At 49.4% G+C, this 19,439-nt stretch overlaps 1 protein-coding gene across 1 annotated transcript in view; it reads right to left on the bottom strand.

Annotated features, from left to right (window-relative positions):
• The window catches only part of LOC140280290 (septin-5-like), a 19,259-nt gene extending 508 nt beyond the window's left edge, over positions 1 to 18,751 (bottom strand). The window contains exons 1-12 of the mRNA XM_072375591.1: positions 18,706 to 18,751; positions 18,609 to 18,619; positions 17,349 to 17,702; positions 13,297 to 13,393; positions 12,960 to 13,046; positions 12,767 to 12,890; positions 12,541 to 12,675; positions 12,346 to 12,463; positions 12,158 to 12,259; positions 11,982 to 12,078; positions 11,299 to 11,449; positions 11,124 to 11,220 (exon numbers count right to left, since the gene is read on the bottom strand). Of these exons, the coding sequence (XP_072231692.1) occupies positions 11,124 to 11,220; positions 11,299 to 11,449; positions 11,982 to 12,078; positions 12,158 to 12,259; positions 12,346 to 12,463; positions 12,541 to 12,675; positions 12,767 to 12,890; positions 12,960 to 13,046; positions 13,297 to 13,393; positions 17,349 to 17,702; positions 18,609 to 18,619; positions 18,706 to 18,751 (1,419 nt within the window). The remainder of the gene's footprint in view (positions 1 to 11,123; positions 11,221 to 11,298; positions 11,450 to 11,981; positions 12,079 to 12,157; positions 12,260 to 12,345; positions 12,464 to 12,540; positions 12,676 to 12,766; positions 12,891 to 12,959; positions 13,047 to 13,296; positions 13,394 to 17,348; positions 17,703 to 18,608; positions 18,620 to 18,705) is intronic.
• Positions 18,752 to 19,439: the final 688 nt, after the last annotated feature.

Genomic DNA, 19,439 nt, shown 5'->3' with positions numbered 1-19,439 from the left:
GAAAGGGAGGGAGTGAGGGAGGAAAGAAAGGGAGGGAGTGAGGGAGGAAAGAAAAGGGAGGGAGTGAGGGAGGAAAGAAAGGGAGGAGTGAGGGAGGAAAGAAAGGGAGGGAGTGAGGGAGGAAAGAAAGGGAGGGAGTGAGGGAGGAAAGAAAGGGAGGGAGTGAGGGAGGAAAGAAAGGGAGGGAGGGAGGGAGGAAAGAAAGGGAGGGAGGGAGGGAGGAAAGGGAAGGAAGGAAGGAAGGGAGGAAAGAAAGGGAAGGAAGGAAGGAAGCAAGGAAGGAAGCGAGTGAGGAAGGGAGTAAGGAGGAAAGGAAGGAAGGAAGGAGTAAGGAAGGAAGGAAGGGAGGGAGGGAGGAAAGAAAGGGAGGGAGGAAAGAAGAAAGAAAGGAAGGAGTAAGGGAGGAAAGAAAGGGAGGAGTGAGGGAGGAAAGAAAGGGAGGGAGTGAGGGAGGAAAGAAAGGGAGGGAGTGAGGGAGGAAAGAAAGGGAGGGAGTGAGTGAGGGAGGAAAGAAAGGGAGGGAGTGAGGGAGGAAAGAAAGGGAGGGAGTGAGGGAGGAAAGAAAGGGAGGGAGTGAGGGAGGAAAGAAAGGGAGGGAGTGAGGGAGGAAAGAAAGGGAGGGAGTGAGGGAGGAAAGAAAGGGAGGGAGTGAGGGAGGAAAGAAAGGGAGGGAGTGAGGGAGGGAAAGAAAGGGAGGGAGTGAGGGAGGAAAGAAAGGGAGGGAGGGAGGGAGGAAAGAAAGGGAGGGAGGGAGGGAGGAAAGGGAAGGAAGGAAGGAAGGGAGGAAAGAAAGGGAAGGAAGGAAGGAAGCAAGGAAGGAAGCGAGTGAGGAAGGAAGCGAGTGAGGAAGGAAGCGAGTGAGGAAGGGAGTAAGGAGGAAAGGAAGGAAGGAAGGAGTAAGGAAGGAAGGAAGGGAGGGAGGGAGGAAAGAAAGGGAGGGAGGAAAGAAAGAAAGAAAGGAAGAGTAAGGGAGGAAAGAAAGGAAGGAGTAAGGGAGGAAAGAAAGGAAGGAGTAAGGGAGGAAAGAGAAAGAAAGGAAGGAGTAAGGGAGGAAAGAGAAAGAAAGGAAGGAGTAAGGGAGGAAAGAAAGAAAGAAAGAAAGGAAGGAATAAGGGAGGAAAGAAAGAAAGGAGCGACTAAGGGAGGAAAGAAAGGAAGGAGCGACTAAGGGAGGAAAGAAAGGAAGGAGCGACTAAGGGAGGAAAGAAAGGAAGGAGCGACTAAGGGAGGAAAGAAGGAAGGAGCGACTAAGGGAGGAAAGAAAGAAAGAAAGAAAGAAAGGAGTAAGGGAGGAAAGAAAGAAAGAAAGAAAGAAAGGAGTAAGGGAAGAAAGAAAGAAAGGAAGGAGTAAGGGAAGAAAGAAAGAAAGGAAGGAGTAAGGGAAGAAAGAAAGGAGTAAGGGAAGAAAGAAAGAAAGGAAGGAGTAAGGAAGAAAGAAAGAAAGGAAGAGTAAGGGAAGAAAGAAAGGAAGGAGTAAGGGAAGAAAGAAAGAAAGGAAGGAGTAAGGGAAGAAAGAAAGAAAGGAAGGAGTAAGGGAAGAAAGAAAGAAAGGAGGAGTAAGGGAGGAAAGAAAGAAAGAAAGGGAGGAGTAAGGGAGGAAAGAAAGGAAGGAGCGACTAAGGGAGGAAAGAAAGGAAGGAGCGACTAAGGGAGGAAAGAAAGGAAGGAGCGACTAAGGGAGGAAAGAAAGGAAGGAGCGACTAAGGGAGGAAAGTAAGGGAGGAAAGAAAGGAAGGATTGAGTAAGGGAGGAAAGAAGAAAGAAAGGAGTAAGGGAAGAAAGAAAGGAGTAAGGGAAGAAAGAAAGAAAGGAAGGAGTAAGGGAAGAAAGAAAGAAAGGAAGGAGTAAGGGAAGAAAGAAAGGAAGGAGTAAGGGAAGAAAGAAAGAAAGGAAGGAGTAAGGGAAGAAAGAAAGAAAGGAAGGAGTAAGGGAAGAAAGAAAGAAAGGGAGGAGTAAGGGAGGAAAGAAAGAAAGAAAGGGAGGAGTAAGGGAGGAAAGAAAGGAAGGAGCGACTAAGGAGGAAAGAAAGGAAGGAGCGACTAAGGGAGGAAAGAAAGGAAGGAGCGACTAAGGGAGGAAAGTAAGGGAGGAAAGAAAGGAAGGATTGAGTAAGGGAGGAAAGAAAGAAAGAAAGAAAGGAGTAAGGGAGGAAAGAAAGAAAGAAAGGAAGGAGTAAGGGAGGAAAGAAAGAAAGAAAGGAAGGAGTAAGGGAGGGAAGAAAGAAAGAAAGGAAGGAGTAAGGGAGGGAAGAAAGAAAGAAAGGAAGGAGTAAGGGAGGGAAGAAAGAAAGAAAGGAAGGAGTAAGGGAAGAAAGAAAGAAAGGAAGGAGTAAGGGAAGAAAGAAAGAAAGGAAGGAGTTAGGGAAGAAAGAAAGAAAGGGAGGAGTAAGGGAGGAAAGAAAGAAAGAAGGGAGGAGTAAGGGAGGAAAGAAAGGAAGGAGCGACTAAGGGAGGAAAGAAAGGAAGGAGCGACTAAGGGAGGAAAGAAAGGAAGGAGCGACTAAGGGAGGAAAGAAAGGAAGGAGCGACTAAGGGAGGAAAGAAAGGAAGGAGCGACTAAGGGAGGAAAGAAAGGAAGGAGCGACTAAGGGAGGAAAGAAAGGAAGGAGCGACTAAGGGAGGAAAGTAAGGGAGGAAAGAAAGGAAGGATTGAGTAAGGGAGGAAAGAAAGAAAGAAAGAAAGGAGTAAGGGAGGAAAGAAAGAAAGAAAGGAAGGAGTAAGGGAGGAAAGAAAGAAAGAAAGGAAGGAGTAAGGGAGGGAAGAAAGAAAGAAAGGAAGGAGTAAGGGAGGGAAGAAAGAAAGAAAGGAAGGAGTAAGGGAGGGAAGAAAGAAAGAAAGGAAGGAGTAAGGGAAGAAAGAAAGAAAGGAAGGAGTAAGGGAAGAAAGAAAGAAAGGAAGGAGTAAGGGAAGAAAGAAAGGAAGGAGTAAGGGAAGAAAGAAAGGAAGGAGTAAGGGAAGAAAGAAAGAAAGGAAGGAGTAAGGGAAGAAAGAAAGGAAGGAGTAAGGGAGGAAAGAAAGAAAGAAAGGAAGGAGTAAGGGAAGAAAGAAAGAAAGGAAGGAGTAAGGGAAGAAAGAAAGAAAGGAAGGAGTAAGGGAAGAAAGAAAGAAAGGAAGGAGTAAGGGAAGAAAGAAAGAAAGGAGTAAGGGAGGAAAGAAAGGAAGGAGTAAGGGAGGAAAGAAAGGAAGCGAGTGAGGAAGAAAGGAAGGAGGAAGGGAGGAAAGAAAGTAATGAGTAAGGAAGGGAGGAAAGAAAGGAGGAAAGGAAAGAAGGAGTAAGGAGAAAGGAAAGGAAGGAAGGAGTAAGGGAGGGAAGGAAGGAAGGAGTAAGGGAGGGAAGAAAGCAAGTAAGAAAGGAAGGAGTAAGGGAGGGAAGAAAGCAAGTAAGAAAGGAAGGAGTAAGGGAGGAAAGAAAGGAGGAAAGAAAGAAAGGGAGGAGTAAGGGAGGAAAGAAAGAAAGAAAGGGAGGAGTAAGGGAGGAAAGAAAGGAAGGAGCGACTAAGGGAGGAAAGAAAGGAAGGAGCGACTAAGGGAGGAAAGAAAGGAAGGAGCGACTAAGGGAGGAAAGAAAGGAAGGAGCGACTAAGGGAGGAAAGAAAGGGAGGAAAGAAAGGAAGGATTGAGTAAGGGAGGAAAGAAAGAAAGGATTGAGTAAGGGAGGAAAGAAAGAAAGGATTGAGTAAGGGAGGAAAGAAAGAAAGAAAGGAGTAAGGGAGGAAAGAAAGAAAGAAAGGAGTAAGGGAGGAAAGAAAGGAAGGAGTAAGGGAAGAAAGAAAGAAAGGAAGGAGTAAGGGAAGAAAGAAAGAAAGGAAGGAGTAAGGGAAGAAAGAAAAAGAAAGAAAGAAAGGAGTAAGGGAGGAAAGAAAGGAAGGAGTAAGGGAAGAAAGAAAGAAAGGAAGGAGTAAGGGAAGAAAGAAAGAAAGGAAGGAGTAAGGGAAGAAAGAAAGAAAGGAAGGAGTAAGGGAAGAAAGAAAGAAAGGAAGGAGTAAGGGAAGAAAGAAAGGAAGGAGTAAGGGAGGGAGGGAAGAAAGGAAGGAGGAAAGAAAGAAAGAAAGAAAGAAAGAAAGGGAGGAAAGAAAGAAAGAAAGGAAGGAGCGACTAAGGGAGGAAAGAAAGGAAGGAGCGACTAAGGGAGGAAAGAAAGGAAGGAGCGACTAAGGAAGGAGCGACTAAGGGAGGAAAGAAAGGAAGGAGCGACTAAGGGAGGAAAGAAAGGAAGGAGCGACTAAGGGAGGAAAGAAAGGAAGGAGCGACTAAGGGAGGAAAGAAAGGAAGGAGCGACTAAGGGAGGAAAGAAAGAAAGAAAGAAAGGATCGAGTAAGGGAGGAAAGAAAGAAAGAAAGAAAGAAAGGAGTAAGGGAGGAAAGAAAGAAAGAAAGGAGTAAGGGAAGAAAGAAAGAAAGGAAGGAGTAAGGGAAGAAAGAAAGAAAGGAAGGAGTAAGGGAAGAAAGAAAGAAAAAAAGGAGTAAGGGAAGAAAGAAAGAAAGAAAGGAGTAAGGGAAGAAAGAAAGAAAGGAAGGAGTAAGGGAAGAAAGAAAGAAAGGAAGGAGTAAGGGAAGAAAGAAAGAAAGGAAGGAGTAAGGGAAGAAAGAAAGAAAGGAAGGAGTAAGGGAAGAAAGAAAGAAAGAAAGAAAGGGAGGAAAGAAAGAAAGAAAGGGAGGAGTAAGGGAGGAAAGAAAGAAAGAAAGGGAGGAGTAAGGGAGGAAAGAAAGGAAGGAGCGACTAAGGGAGGAAAGAAAGGAAGGAGCGACTAAGGGAGGAAAGAAAGGAAGGAGCGACTAAGGGAGGAAAGAAAGGAAGGAGCGACTAAGGGAGGAAAGAAAGGAAGGAGCGACTAAGGGAGGAAAGTAAGGGAGGAAAGAAAGGAAGGATTGAGTAAGGGAGGAAAGAAAGAAAGAAAGAAAGGAGTAAGGGAGGAAAGAAAGAAAGAAAGGAAGGAGTAAGGGAGGAAAGAAAGAAAGAAAGGAAGGAGTAAGGGAGGGAAGAAAGAAAGAAAGGAAGGAGTAAGGGAGGGAAGAAAGAAAGAAAGGAAGGAGTAAGGGAAGAAAGAAAGAAAGGAAGGAGTAAGGGAGGAAAGAAAGAAAGAAAGGGAGGAGTAAGGGAGGAAAGAAAGGAAGGAGCGACTAAGGGAGGAAAGAAAGGAAGGAGCGACTAAGGGAGGAAAGAAAGGAAGGAGCGACTAAGGGAGGAAAGTAAGGGAGGAAAGAAAGGAAGGATTGAGTAAGGGAGGAAAGAAAGAAAGAAAGAAAGGAGTAAGGGAGGAAAGAAAGAAAGAAAGGAAGGAGTAAGGGAGGAAAGAAAGAAAGAAAGGAAGGAGTAAGGGAGGGAAGAAAGAAAGAAAGGAAGGAGTAAGGGAGGGAAGAAAGAAAGAAAGGAAGGAGTAAGGGAGGGAAGAAAGAAAGAAAGGAAGGAGTAAGGGAAGAAAGAAAGAAAGGAAGGAGTAAGGGAAGAAAGAAAGAAAGGAGTAAGGGAAGAAAGAAAGAAAGGGAGGAGTAAGGGAGGAAAGAAAGAAAGAAAGGGAGGAGTAAGGGAGGAAAGAAAGGAAGGAAGGAGTAAGGGAAGAAAGAAAGGAAGGAGTAAGGGAGGAAAGAAAGAAAGAAAGAAAGAAAGGAGTAAGGGAGGAAAGAAAGAAAGAAAGGAAGGAGTAAGGGAAGAAAGAAAGAAAGGAAGGAGTAAGGGAAGAAAGAAAGAAAGGAAGGAGTAAGGGAAGAAAGAAAGAAAGGAAGGAGTAAGGGAAGAAAGAAAGAAAGGAGTAAGGGAGGAAAGAAAGGAAGGAGTAAGGGAGGAAAGAAAGGAAGCGAGTGAGGAAGAAAGGAAGGAGGAAGGGAGGAAAGAAAGTAATGAGTAAGGAAGGGAGGAAAGAAAGGAGGAAAGGAAAGAAGGAGTAAGGGAGAAAGGAAAGGAAGGAAGGAGTAAGGGAGGGAAGGAAGGAAGGAGTAAGGGAGGGAAGAAAGCAAGTAAGAAAGGAAGGAGTAAGGGAGGGAAGAAAGCAAGTAAGAAAGGAAGGAGTAAGGGAGGAAAGAAAGGAAGAAAGCAAGTAAGAAAGGAAGGAGTAAGGGAGGAAAGAAAGGAGGAAAGAAAGAAAGGGAGGAGTAAGGGAGGAAAGAAAGAAAGAAAGGAAGGAGTAAGGGAGGGAAGAAAGCAAGTAAGAAAGGAAGGAGTAAGGGAGGGAAGAAAGCAAGTAAGAAAGGAAGGAGTAAGGGAGGAAAGAAAGGAGGAAAGAAAGAAAGGGAGGAGTAAGGGAGGAAAGAAAGAAAGAAAGGGAGGAGTAAGGGAGGAAAGAAAGGAAGGAGCGACTAAGGGAGGAAAGAAAGGAAGGAGCGACTAAGGGAGGAAAGAAAGGAAGGAGCGACTAAGGGAGGAAAGAAAGGAAGGAGCGACTAAGGGAGGAAAGAAAGGGAGGAAAGAAAGGAAGGATTGAGTAAGGGAGGAAAGAAAGAAAGGATTGAGTAAGGGAGGAAAGAAAGAAAGGATTGAGTAAGGGAGGAAAGAAAGAAAGAAAGGAGTAAGGGAGGAAAGAAAGAAAGAAAGGAGTAAGGGAGGAAAGAAAGGAAGGAGTAAGGGAAGAAAGAAAGAAAGGAAGGAGTAAGGGAAGAAAGAAAGAAAGGAAGGAGTAAGGGAAGAAAGAAAAAGAAAGAAAGAAAGGAGTAAGGGAGGAAAGAAAGGAAGGAGTAAGGGAAGAAAGAAAGAAAGGAAGGAGTAAGGGAAGAAAGAAAGAAAGGAAGGAGTAAGGGAAGAAAGAAAGAAAGGAAGGAGTAAGGGAAGAAAGAAAGAAAGGAAGGAGTAAGGGAAGAAAGAAAGGAAGGAGTAAGGGAGGGAGGGAAGAAAGGAAGGAGGAAAGAAAGAAAGAAAGAAAGAAAGAAAGGGAGGAAAGAAAGAAAGAAAGGAAGGAGCGACTAAGGGAGGAAAGAAAGGAAGGAGCGACTAAGGGAGGAAAGAAAGGAAGGAGCGACTAAGGGAGGAAAGAAAGGAAGGAGCGACTAAGGGAGGAAAGAAAGGAAGGAGCGACTAAGGGAGGAAAGAAAGGAAGGAGCGACTAAGGGAGGAAAGAAAGAAAGGATCGAGTAAGGGAGGAAAGAAAGAAAGAAAGAAAGAAAGGAGTAAGGGAGGAAAGAAAGAAAGAAAGGAGTAAGGGAAGAAAGAAAGAAAGGAAGGAGTAAGGGAAGAAAGAAAGAAAGGAAGGAGTAAGGGAAGAAAGAAAGAAAGGAAGGAGTAAGGGAAGAAAGAAAGGAGTAAGGGAAGAAAGAAAGGAGTAAGGGAAGAAAGAAAGAAAGGAAGGAGTAAGGGAAGAAAGAAAGAAAGGAAGGAGTAAGGGAAGAAAGAAAGAAAGGAAGGAGTAAGGGAAGAAAGAAAGAAAGGAAGGAGTAAGGGAAGAAAGAAAGAAAGGAAGGAGTAAGGGAAGAAAGAAAGAAAGAAAGAAAGGGAGGAAAGAAAGAAAGAAAGGGAGGAGTAAGGGAGGAAAGAAAGAAAGAAAGGGAGGAGTAAGGGAGGAAAGAAAGGAAGGAGCGACTAAGGGAGGAAAGAAAGGAAGGAGCGACTAAGGGAGGAAAGAAAGGAAGGAGCGACTAAGGGAGGAAAGAAAGGAAGGAGCGACTAAGGGAGGAAAGAAAGGAAGGAGCGACTAAGGGAGGAAAGAAAGGAAGGAGCGACTAAGGGAGGAAAGAAAGGAAGGAGCGACTAAGGGAGGAAAGTAAGGGAGGAAAGAAAGGAAGGATTGAGTAAGGGAGGAAAGAAAGAAAGAAAGAAAGGAGTAAGGGAGGAAAGAAAGAAAGAAAGGAAGGAGTAAGGGAGGAAAGAAAGAAAGAAAGGAAGGAGTAAGGGAGGGAAGAAAGAAAGAAAGGAAGGAGTAAGGGAGGGAAGAAAGAAAGAAAGGAAGGAGTAAGGGAAGAAAGAAAGAAAGGAAGGAGTAAGGGAAGAAAGAAAGGAAGGAGTAAGGGAAGAAAGAAAGAAAGGAAGGAGTAAGGGAAGAAAGAAAGGAAGGAGTAAGGGAAGAAAGAAAGGAAGGAGTAAGGGAGGAAAGAAAGAAAGAAAGAAAGAAAGGAGTAAGGGAGGAAAGAAAGAAAGGAAGGAGTAAGGGAAGAAAGAAAGAAAGGAAGGAGTAAGGGAAGAAAGAAAGAAAGGAAGGAGTAAGGGAGGAAAGAAAGGAAGGAGTAAGGGAGGAAAGAAAGGAAGGAGTAAGGGAGGAAAGAAAGGAAGCGAGTGAGGAAGAAAGGAAGGAGGAAGGGAGGAAAGAAAGTAATGAGTAAGGAAGGGAGGAAAGAAAGGAGGAAAGGAAAGAAGGAGTAAGGGAGAAAGGAAAGGAAGGAAGGAGTAAGGGAGGGAAGGAAGGAAGGAGTAAGGGAGGGAAGAAAGCAAGTAAGAAAGGAAGGAGTAAGGGAGGGAAGAAAGCAAGTAAGAAAGGAAGGAGTAAGGGAGGAAAGAAAGGAGGAAAGAAAGAAAGAAAGGAAGCGAGTGAGGAAGGAAGGAAGGAAGGAAAGGAATAAAGGAGGAAAAAGAAAGGGAGTAAGGGAGGGAAGAAAGGAAGCAAGCAAGCGAGTGAGCAAGGAAGAAAGGAAGCAAGTGAGCAAGGAAGGAAAGAGGAAAGGAAGAATGAAAGGAAGGGAGGGAAGAAAAGAAGGAGTAAGGGAGAAAGGAAAGGAAGGGAGGAGTAAGGGAGGGAAGAAAGGAAGGAGGAAAGAAAGAAAGAAAGAAAGAAAGGGAGGAAAGAAAGAAAGAAAGGGAGGAGTAAGGGAGGAAAGAAAGGAAGGAGCGACTAAGGGAGGAAAGAAAGGAAGGAGCGACTAAGGGAGGAAAGAAAGGAAGGAGCGACTAAGGGAGGAAAGAAAGGAAGGAGCGACTAAGGGAGGAAAGAAAGGAAGGAGCGACTAAGGGAGGAAAGTAAGGGAGGAAAGAAAGGAAGGATTGAGTAAGGGAGGAAAGAAAGAAAGAAAGAAAGAAAGGAGTAAGGGAGGAAAGAAAGAAAGAAAGGAAGGAGTAAGGGAAGAAAGAAAGGAAGGAGTAAGGGAAGAAAGAAAGAAAGGAAGGAGTAAGGGAAGAAAGAAAGAAAGGAGTAAGGGAAGAAAGAAAGGAAGGAGTAAGGGAGGAAAGAAAGGAAGGAGTAAGGGAGGAAAGAAAGGAAGGAGTAAGGGAGGAAAGAAAGGAAGCGAGTGAGGAAGAAAGGAAGGAGGAAGGGAGGAAAGAAAGTAAGGAGTAAGGAAGGGAGGAAAGAAAGGAGGAAAGGAAAGAAGGAGTAAGGGAGGGAAGGAAGCAAGTAAGAAAGGAAGGAGTAAGGGAGGAAAGAAAGGAGGAAAGAAAGAAAGAAAGGAAGCGAGTGAGGAAGGAAGGAAGGAAAGGAATAAAGGAGGAAAAAGAAAGGGAGTAAGGGAGGGAAGAAAGGAAGCAAGCAAGCGAGTGAGCAAGGAAGAAAGGAAGCAAGGAAGGAAGGAGTAAGGGAAGAAAGGAAGGAGTAAGGAAGGAGTAAGGAGTAAGGGAGGAAAGAAAAAGGAAGGAGTAAGGGAGGAAAGAAAGAAAGGAGTAAGGAAGGGAGGAAAGAAAGGAAGGAGTAAGGAAGGGAGGAAAGAAAGGAAGGAGTAAGGAAGGGAGGAAAGAAAGGAAGGAGTAAGGAAGGGAGGAAAGAAAGGAAGCGAGTGAGGAAGGAAGGAAGCAAGGAGGGAAGGAAGGAGGGAAGAAAGAAAGGAAGGAAGGAAGCGAGTGAGGAAGGAAGGAAGGAAAGAGGAAAGAAAGGAAGGAGTAAGGAAGGAAGGAAGGAAAGAGGAAAGTAAGGAAGGGAGGAAAGAAAGGAAGGGAGGAAAGAAAGGAAGCGAGTGAGCAGGGAAGGAAGTAAGAAAGTAAGCGAGTGAGGAAGGAAGGAAGCAAGGAGGGAAGGAGGGAAGAAAGGAAGCGAGTGAGCAAGGAAGAAAGGAAGAAAGGAAGCAAGCAAGCAAGTGAGCAAGGAAGGAAGGAGTAAGGGAAGAAAGGAAGCGAGTGAGGAAGGAAGGAAGGAGAAAAGAAAGAAAGGAAGGAGTAAGGGAGGAAGGAAGGAGGAAGGAATAAGGGAGGAAAGAAAGGAAGGAGTAAGGGAGGAAAGAAAGAAAGGAAGGAAGCGAGTGAGCAAGGAAAGAAAGGAGGGAAGGAGTAAGGGAGGGAAGAAAGGAAGGAGGAAGGGAGGAAAGAAAGTAAGGAGTAAGGGAGAAAGGAAAGGAAGGAAGGAGTAAGGGAGGGAAGGAAGGAAGGAGTAAGGGAGGGAAGAAAGCAAGTAAGAAAGGAAGGAGTAAAGGAGGAAAGAAAGAAAGAAAGGAAGCGAGTGAGGAAGGAAGGAAGGAAAGGAATAAAGGAGGAAAAAGAAAGGGAGTAAGGGAGGGAAGAAAGGAAGCAAGCAAGCGAGTGAGCAAGGAAGAAAGGAAGCAAGTGAGCAAGGAAGGAAGGAAGGAGTAAGGGAAGAAAGGAAGCGAGTGAGGAAGGAAGGAAGGAGAAAAGAAAGAAAGGAAGGAGTAAGGGAGGAAGGAAGGAGGAAGGAATAAGGGAGGAAAGAAAAAGGAAGGAATAAGGGAGGAAAGAAAAAGGAAGGAGTAAGGGAGGGAGGAAAGAAAGGAAGGAGTAAGGAAGGGAGGAAAGAAAGGAAGGAGTAAGGAAGGGAGGAAAGAAAGGAAGGAGTAAGGAAGGGAGGAAAGAAAGGAAGCGAGTGAGCAGGGAAGGAAGTAAGAAAGTAAGCGAGTGAGGAAGGAAGGAAGCAAGGAGGGAAAGAAGGAGGGAAGAAAGAAAGGAAGGAAGGAAGCGAGTGAGGAAGGAAGGAAGGAAGGAAAGAGGAAAGAAAGGAAGGAAGAAAGAAAGGAAGGAGTAAGGGAGGGAAGAAAGGAAAGAGGAAAGTAAGAAAGGAAAGAGTAAGGGAGGAAAGAAAGAAAGGAAGGAAGGAAGGAAGCGAGTGAGGAAGGAAGGAAGGAAAGGAATAAAGGAGGAAAGAAAGAAAGGGTGGAAGCAAGCAAGCAAGGAAGAAAGGAAGGAAGGAAGGAGGAAAGAAAGGAGGAAAGGAAGGAAGGAGTCAGGGAGAAAGGAAAGGAAAGGAGGAAAGAAAGAAAGAAAGAAAGGAAGCAAGGAAGGAAGGAAAGAAAGAAAAAGAAGGACGGACAGATAGATAGACAGATACACACCTCTTCGTCTTTCTCCAAGATCCTCCTCTCCTTCTCAGCGTCTGCCAGTGGGAGAGGAAACTCTGCCAGGCTCCCCTCGCCGTACCGTTCATGCAAACTGAAACGAGAACATCTGTGAACATCTGGATGTTTCCACAGCAGAACCAATCGATGGTGGCCTGCTGGCCCCGCCCACCTGCGGCTCTTCTCCTGCACCATGCTCTGGATGCACTCGGCCCTGTAGTTCTCGTAGTGCGTCTCCCGCGTCACGTCCTTCAGGTCCTGCATGTGCGTCCTGACCAGCATGTTCCTCAGCAGCAGGAAGTCCGAGTGCAGCGGGTTCTCCACTTCAGACCGGCCAACAAAAGAGGTGAAACCGTTAGGAAAGGCTGAGAAACCGGCCAACAAAAGCAGTGAAACCGTTAGGAAAGAATGAGAAACCGGCCAACAGAAGCAGTGAAACCGTTACAAAAGCAGTTAAACCGTTAGGAAAGGCTGAGAAACCGGCCAACAAAAGCTGAGAAACCGTTACAAAAGCAGTGAAACCGTTAGGAAAGGCTGAGAAACCGTTACAAAAGCAGTGAAACCGTTAGGAAAGGCTGAGAAACCGGCCAACAAAAGAGGTGAAACCGTTAGGAAAGGCTGAGAAACCGGCCAACAAAAGAGGTGAAACCGTTAGGAAAGGCTGAGAAACCGGCCAACAAAAGCAGTGAAACCGTTAGGAAAGGCTGAGAAACCGGCCAACAAAAGCAGAGAAACCGTTAGGAAAGGCTGAGAAACCGGCCAACAAAAGCAGTGAAACCGTTAGGAAAGAATGAGAAAAGACGGCTTTCAGAGTGAAACAGCAACTGAAGCAGTGATGTGTGTTTGGAGCAGTACCGTCTACGACCCCCCAGGGATAGGAGCGACCCCTGAACTTGCGGCCTTTGCTCTCCACCTGAAGGTTACTCCCAATCACAGCGAACGGGATGCTGTCCTGTGGGGGGGCAGAAGACACGGAGCGGTCAGCACCGACAACACATTTAAACCATGAGCAGCCATGAGGAGCAGCAGACCTTCAGGAACTGGTCCTGGGTCTTGGACTCTTCGTCCTCGTCCGAGTCGCACTCTGGAAACTGGTAGATGCTAATCCCGAACTGCTTGATCTCCTCCCTGATCTGGAACAGGGAAATGGCGCCGTTTGAGCTGCTTTAAATGGGATAAGTTAAGGTTTTAAGAGTAAACTTTTAACAGGACCGCCCACCTTCGTCTTCTTCCTGCAGACCTCTGCTGGAGTCAGGCTGTCGGCTTTGGCCAGAAGAGGAATGATGTTGACCTTTTCATGCAAGGCCTTCATACACGTCACATCCAGAGGCCGGAGACTGGCGAGAGAGAGCAGACATGTGAGCCCAAAGCGTTGGTCCCAGCTGGGCTGCTGCAGCGCTGCAGGTCTGCTCACCCGTGGCCGAACGGCGAGATGAAGTAGAGGAGGCAGTGGACCCGGTTGTCCTGGATGTTCTTCCTGTTTAAGCCGCTCTCGTCTCTGAAATACTGCTCAAACTGCTGGTCGATGTAGTCCTCTACGTGCTTCCAGCTGATGCAAACACACACAGTTACACTGTTCATTCACATCTGGAACAGGTCGGGCTCGTCTGAGCGAGCGGCGAGCGAGCGGATGACCTCACCTCTCGGCGTTGTTGACAGCGTCGCCGAACCCCGGCGTGTCTATGATGGAGAGCCTCAGTCTGATCCCCTTCTCCTCGATGCCGACGGTGTGTTTGATGATGTCGACCGTCTGACAGATCCGCTCTGCAGGCGACAGCGAGGTCAAACATCTGCAGGGAAACGGCAGCTGGTGGAGGACATTTTTAAGCTCACCTTCAGCATTAAGAACCTTCCGGTCTTTGTAGAGGTCCGTGAGGAACAGGCTGTTGATTAGGGTGGATTTCCCAAGGCCAGTCTCTCCTTCAGAACAAAATGAGTGAGTTATTCTGTGCTTCATACTTCAGAACAACACCTGGTTCAGATCAATTCCTCATTAGCTGGTTTGTGCAGAACGTAACAATCTTTTGAAGGGATTCATTTACTCTGAATCAGGTGCGTTGAAGCAGGGAAACATCTAAAACCTGCAGGACAGCGGAGGAGGACCGGAGTTTGACATCCCTGCTCTAAAAGACCAGAAGCTGCACTGGAACGGTGTAATAACGTCACTCACCTGCCACCATGAGAGTGAAGGTGAAACCCTTCTTCACCGTCTTTCTGTGAACTTGGTTGGGCAACGTGGCAAAACCCACGTACTCCTTATCCTGGTCCTGCAGGTGGAGAAACCAAAGGGAACAAACAGCGTGAGCAGGGCTACGGCACTCAGAGCCAGCCAAACCCAGCAGGTTCATTCAGTCCAGAGTCCAGAGAGAAGCAACGAGCCCTTTGAGCTGGTCTGGGTCTATAACCCCACGGTCTGGGTCTATAACGCCACGGTCTGGGTCTATAACGCCACGGTCTGGGTCCATAACCCCACGGTCTGGGTCCATAACGCCACGGTCTGGGTCCATAACGCCACGGTCTGGGTCCATAACACCACGATCTGGGTCCATAACCCCACGGTCTGGGTCTTTAACGCCACGGTCTGGGTCTATGACCCCACGGTCTGGGTCCTTAACCCCACGGTCTGGGTCCTTAACCCCACGGTCTGGGTCTATGACCCCACGGTCTGGGTCCTTAACCCCACGGTCTGGGTCTTTAACGCCACGGTCTGGGTCCTTAACCCCACGGTCTGGGTCTATGACCCCACGGTCTGGGTCCATAACCCCACGGTCTGGGTCCATAACCCCACGGTCTGGGTCCTGAACGCCACGGTCTGGGTCTATGACCCCACGGTCTGGGTCCTTAACCCCACGGTCTGGGTCTATAACGCCACGGTCTGGGTCTATAACGCCACGGTCTGGGTCTATAACGCCACGGTCTGGGTCTATAACGCCACGATCTGGGTCCTTAACCCCACGGTCTGGGTCTATGACCCCACGGTCTGGGTCCTTAACCCCACGGTCTGGGTCTATGACCCCACGGTCTGGGTCCTTAACCCCACGGTCTGGGTCCATAACGCCACGGTCTGGGTCCTTAACCCCACGGTCTGGGTCTATGACCCCACGGTCTGGGTCCATAACCCCACGGTCTGGGTCCTGAACGCCACGGTCTGGGTCCTGAACGCCACGGTCTGGGTCCTGAACGCCACGGTCTGGGTCCTGAACGCCACGGTCTGGGTCTATAACGCCACGGTCTGGGTCTATAACGCCACGGTCTGGGTCTTTAACGCCACGGTCTGGGTCTATGACCCCATGGTCTGGGTCTATGACCCCACGGTCTGGGTCCTTAACCCCACGGTCTGGGTCTTTAACGCCACGGTCTGGGTCCTTAACGCCACGGTCTGGGTCTATAACGCCACGATCTGGGTCTTTAACGCCACGGTCTGGGTCTATGACCCCACGGTCTGGGTCCTTAACCCCACGGTCTGGGTCTTTAACGCCACGGTCTGGGTCCTTAACGCCACGGTCTGGGTCCATAACGCCACGGTCTGGGTCCTTAACCCCACGGTCTGGGTCCATAACGCCACGGTCTGGGTCCTTAACCCCACGGTCTGGGTCTATGACCCCACGGTCTGGGTCCTGAACGCCACGGTCTGGGTCCTGAACGCCACGGTCTGGGTCCTGAACGCCACGGTCTGGGTCCTGAACGCCACGGTCTGGGTCCTGAACGCCACGGTCTGGGTCCTGAACGCCACGGTCTGGGTCTATAACGCCACGGTCTGGGTCTATAACGCCACGGTCTGGGTCTTTAACGCCACGGTCTGGGTCTATGACCCCATGGTCTGGGTCTATGACCCCACGGTCTGGGTCCTTAACCCCACGGTCTGGGTCTTTAACGCCACGGTCTGGGTCCTTAACGCCACGGTCTGGGTCTATAACGCCACGATCTGGGTCTTTAACGCCACGGTCTGGGTCTATGACCCCACGGTCTGGGTCCTTAACCCCACGGTCTGGGTCTTTAACGCCACGGTCTGGGTCCTTAACGCCACGGTCTGGGTCCTTAACCCCACGGTCTGGGTCTATGACCCCACGGTCTGGGTCTTTAACGCCACGGTCTGGGTCCTTAACGCCACGGTCTGGGTCCTTAACGCCACGGTCTGGGTCCTTAACGCCACGGTCTGGGTCCTTAACGCCACGGTCTGGGTCCTTAACGCCACGGTCTGGGTCCTTAACGCCACGGTCTGGGTCCTGAACGCCACGGTCTGGGTCCATAACCCCACGGTCTGGGTCCATAACCCCACAGTCTGGGTCCATAACCCCACAGTCTGGGTCTATGACCCCACGGTCTGGGTCCATAACCCCACGGTCTGGGTCTATGACCCCACGGTCTGGGTCCATAACCCCACGGTCTGGGTCTTTAACGCCACGGTCTGGGTCTTTAACGCCACGGTCTGGGTCCATAACGCCACGGTCTGGGTCCTTAACCCCACGGTCTGGGTCTATGACCCCACGGTCTGGGTCCATAACCCCACGGTCTGGGTCCTGAACGCCACGGTCTGGGTCCATAACGCCACGGTCTGGGTCTATGACCCCACGGTCTGGGTCTATGACCCCACGGTCTGGGTCTATGACCCCACGGTCTGGGTCCATAACCCCACGGTCTGGGTCCTTAACCCCACGGTCTGGGTCCTTAACCCCACGGTCTGGGTCCTTAACCCCACGGTCTGGGTCCATAACCCCACGGTCTGGGTCCTTAACCCCACGGTCTGGGTCCATAACCCCACGGTCTGGGTCCATGACCCCACGGTCTGGGTCCATGACCCCACGGTCTGGGTCCATAACCCCACGGTCTGGGTCCATAACGCCACGGTCTGGGTCCTTAACCCCACGGTCTGGGTCTATGACCCCACGGTCTGGGTCCATAACCCCACGGTCTGGGTCCTGAACGCCACGGTCTGGGTCCTGAACGCCACGGTCTGGGTCCTTAACGCCACGGTCTGGGTCTATAACGCCACGGTCTGGGTCTATAACGCCACGGTCTGGGTCTATAACGCCACGATCTGGGTCTTTAACGCCACGGTCTGGGTCTATGACCCCACGGTCTGGGTCCTTAACCCCACGGTCTGGGTCTTTAACGCCACGGTCTGGGTCCTTAACGCCACGGTCTGGGTCCTTAACGCCACGGTCTGGGTCCTTAACGCCACGGTCTGGGTCCTTAACCCCACGGTCTGGGTCTATGACCCCACGGTCTGGGTCCTTAACCCCACGGTCTGGGTCTATGACCCCACGGTCTGGGTCTATAACGCCACGGTCTGGGTCCTTAACGCCACGGTCTGGGTCCTGAACGCCACGGTCTGGGTCTATGACCCCACGGTCTGGGTCCATAACCCCACGGTCTGGGTCTATGACCCCACGGTCTGGGTCCTTAACCCCACGGTCTGGGTCTATAACGCCACGATCTGGGTCTATAACGCCACGATCTGGGTCTTTAACGCCACGGTCTGGGTCTTTAACGCCACGGTCTGGGTCCTTAACGCCACGGTCTGGGTCCTTAACGCCACGGTCTGGGTCCTTAACGCCACGGTCTGGGTCCTTAACCCCACGGTCTGGGTCTATGACCCCACGGTCTGGGTCTATAACGCCACGGTCTGGGTCCTTAACGCCACGGTCTGGGTCCTGAACGCCACGGTCTGGGTCTATGACCCCACGGTCTGGGTTCATAACCCCACGGTCTGGGTTCATAACCCCACGGTCTGGGTCTATGACCCCACGGTCTGGGTCCATAACCCCACGGTCTGGGTCCATAACCCCACGGTCTGGGTCTTTAACGCCACGGTCTGGGTCTTTAACGCCACGGTCTGGGTCTTTAACGCCACGGTCTGGGTCTTTAACGCCACGGTCTGGGTCTTTAACGCCACGGTCTGGGTCTTTAACGCCATGGTCTGGGCTCCATGTCGCAGAGCAGCCTGCGGCAGGACCACACGCTTCCTCTGACCCACAGGCGCCGGACCAAAGACCGGGCGCCGGACCAAAGACCGGGCGCCGGACCAAAGACCGGGCGCCGGACCAAAGACCGGGCGCCGGACCAAAGACCGGGTGAGAGGGCAGGAAGGAAGCTGCACGCTGTTTCTGGCAAAGCAACGTGGTCACCACCCGTTTACTGATCAGCATGAAGGTTTCAGTTTAGACTCATGGAAAAACCCTTTAAAGCAGACATCATACAAGTTTAACCAAAGAAACGCACCTCTGGAGAGTCATAGGGGTCGAAGCGGCCCCAGGGGCTGCGTGGTCGTGAAGCTGGACTCAGCGGCGAGTCCAGAGACACCTGAGAAACCATCTGACTCCTCAGCGGCAGGGCCTGGAACTGTGGCTCCAGTCCTGCCAGACTCGGCCTGGGAGGGACCGCCGGAGAGCCACCGGGGGGGCGTGGGGTGGGACGGGGCAGCGGGGGGGTCCCGGGGCAGCTGAGCAGCCTCCCGTTGGTGGCTACTGGACTTCTCTGTGCCTCATGGTGCTCTGAGGTGGAGACGGGGGGCAGATCCCTCATGGCGTAAGGAAACTGCGAGTTCTCCTGCTCCTCGATGGACAGACTGGAAAACTAGGGCAGAATGCAGCAAAGTTACACTTATTTTAACTTATCTTTCCTAGGAATAAGTCTCCGAACTACTGACAGCTACAGAGGGAGCTGACCTGCATGGAAAACTAAAAGCCTGCTTCGATCAGACCTACGTCTGCTGCTTCAGAGCAACGAAGACGAACCGTTTTTATCCCAGACAGAGGAGGGGAAGCTATCCTGTCCCTGTGGAAACAAACCGGGCCTTTCCTAAGCTGCAGGGTTCCACTGCAGCCGTTTCTTAGCTGATTAAATCTGATCTGTGATCCCATTAGAATATCACAAAGCCCCTCTTCCATCTGTCCAGGCCTCTGAAGTTGGATCCAACTATAAACTCCAGCCCGGAGAGGCGCTTTCCTCTCTTTAAACCTTTAAATGTGGAATCAGTTCTCTTATTTAATTCAAACCTTCTAACTCTAACTGAACTCCTGAGGCCATCTGCAGCCAGGAGAACCACTGCTGCTGGTCTGATCAGGCTTCATCTGCCATCCTGTCAGCTCTCATTACCCAGAAAACCTTGCAGCAGGCTTAACCCAGCTTCTAATGCTCTAACAAGGTGGGGGGTGCAGATTTAACTCCTAAACACAGACACACAAGCTGTGACAAACGCCACACTTCAGGGTTATTTCACAAACTTGTCCTACCTGCTTTTCTGAGAAAGCTGAAGCTTTTGGGGGGGAGAGGAGAGAAATATGAGGAAAAAAACAGACATTTGTGGAACAGAAACCTGATGCTGGTGCAAAATAAAGGAGTTAGAATCTGAGTGAGCACGTGACAAGCAGATAAAAACAGGCTAAACCAGGGAAGGAGAAGGAATAAAAGCACTGTGCGCAAGAACAATGAAAAATAAGCTCGACTCGAGCCCTTTAACACAAGAACCTTTCGGGATACCTGCAGGAACTCTGCAGGAAGGAGCTTCGTGTTTTTATCGCGCGTGAGAAACTCCAGAGAATCAGCTGTGCGTGCAGGGCTCGCGCGGGACACCTACCTTTCTTGTTGCTGCGGTACCTGACCGGAGAAGACATGTGCTCCATACTGCTGCCGGTTTACAAGCTGTCCCCGGCTCAGAGCTGGTGCGTGTGACGCACACCGTGTACGCGCACGCGTGGGAATCCACGACGCGTGCCCCTCTCCGATCAGATGCAAAAGAAACGTTCATGATTTCAAAGTAAAGTGTAATTCAGGGAGAAGTAGGCAAACTAAAAGCTACATGCTGAATATCTGCCCATATCTTTATTTTTTAACCTTCTTATTCCGGTTTTCATTGAAAAACTCCGTTCAGTAAACCAAGAAGTCAGCTGTTGCTGTGTGTAAAGCTTTTAATAACCTAAAAGCAACGCAAACTGAACGCAAGTAGTATAAAAACCACATTTATTCAAGTTTATTCACACTAGAACCTTTTGGGTCAAACACAAACTCAGTTGCCGCAGCAACAGCTGAGCAGCGGCTCCGTCTCTATGACGTCACAAGGCCCGCCCACTCTGTCTTCTGATTGGTCATTGAGGAAGAACTTGTGTTGACTGGCACGGCAGTGTTCCAACCACGTGCAAGAGCGCGAGGACGCTAGAAAGAAGGCTTCCTCCAAACAATTTTCTGTTTTATTGGCGCTTAAATCGATCCTTTTGACCAGGAGCTGGTCAGGGGCTGTACATTTAGCTTTATTTTACACTTTTCAAAGCGTTTCACAGTTAGCTGGCAGCAAAGACAGGATAAGAGATGATG

Source organism: Leuresthes tenuis, unplaced genomic scaffold (genome assembly GCF_036924035.1).
Source record: "Leuresthes tenuis unplaced genomic scaffold, fLeuTen1.0.hap1 SCAF_21, whole genome shotgun sequence".
Taxonomy (NCBI): domain Eukaryota; kingdom Metazoa; phylum Chordata; class Actinopteri; order Atheriniformes; family Atherinopsidae; genus Leuresthes; species Leuresthes tenuis.
Note: the sequence above shows the minus strand (reverse complement) of the source record. Positions and strands in the feature narration are given on the sequence as shown.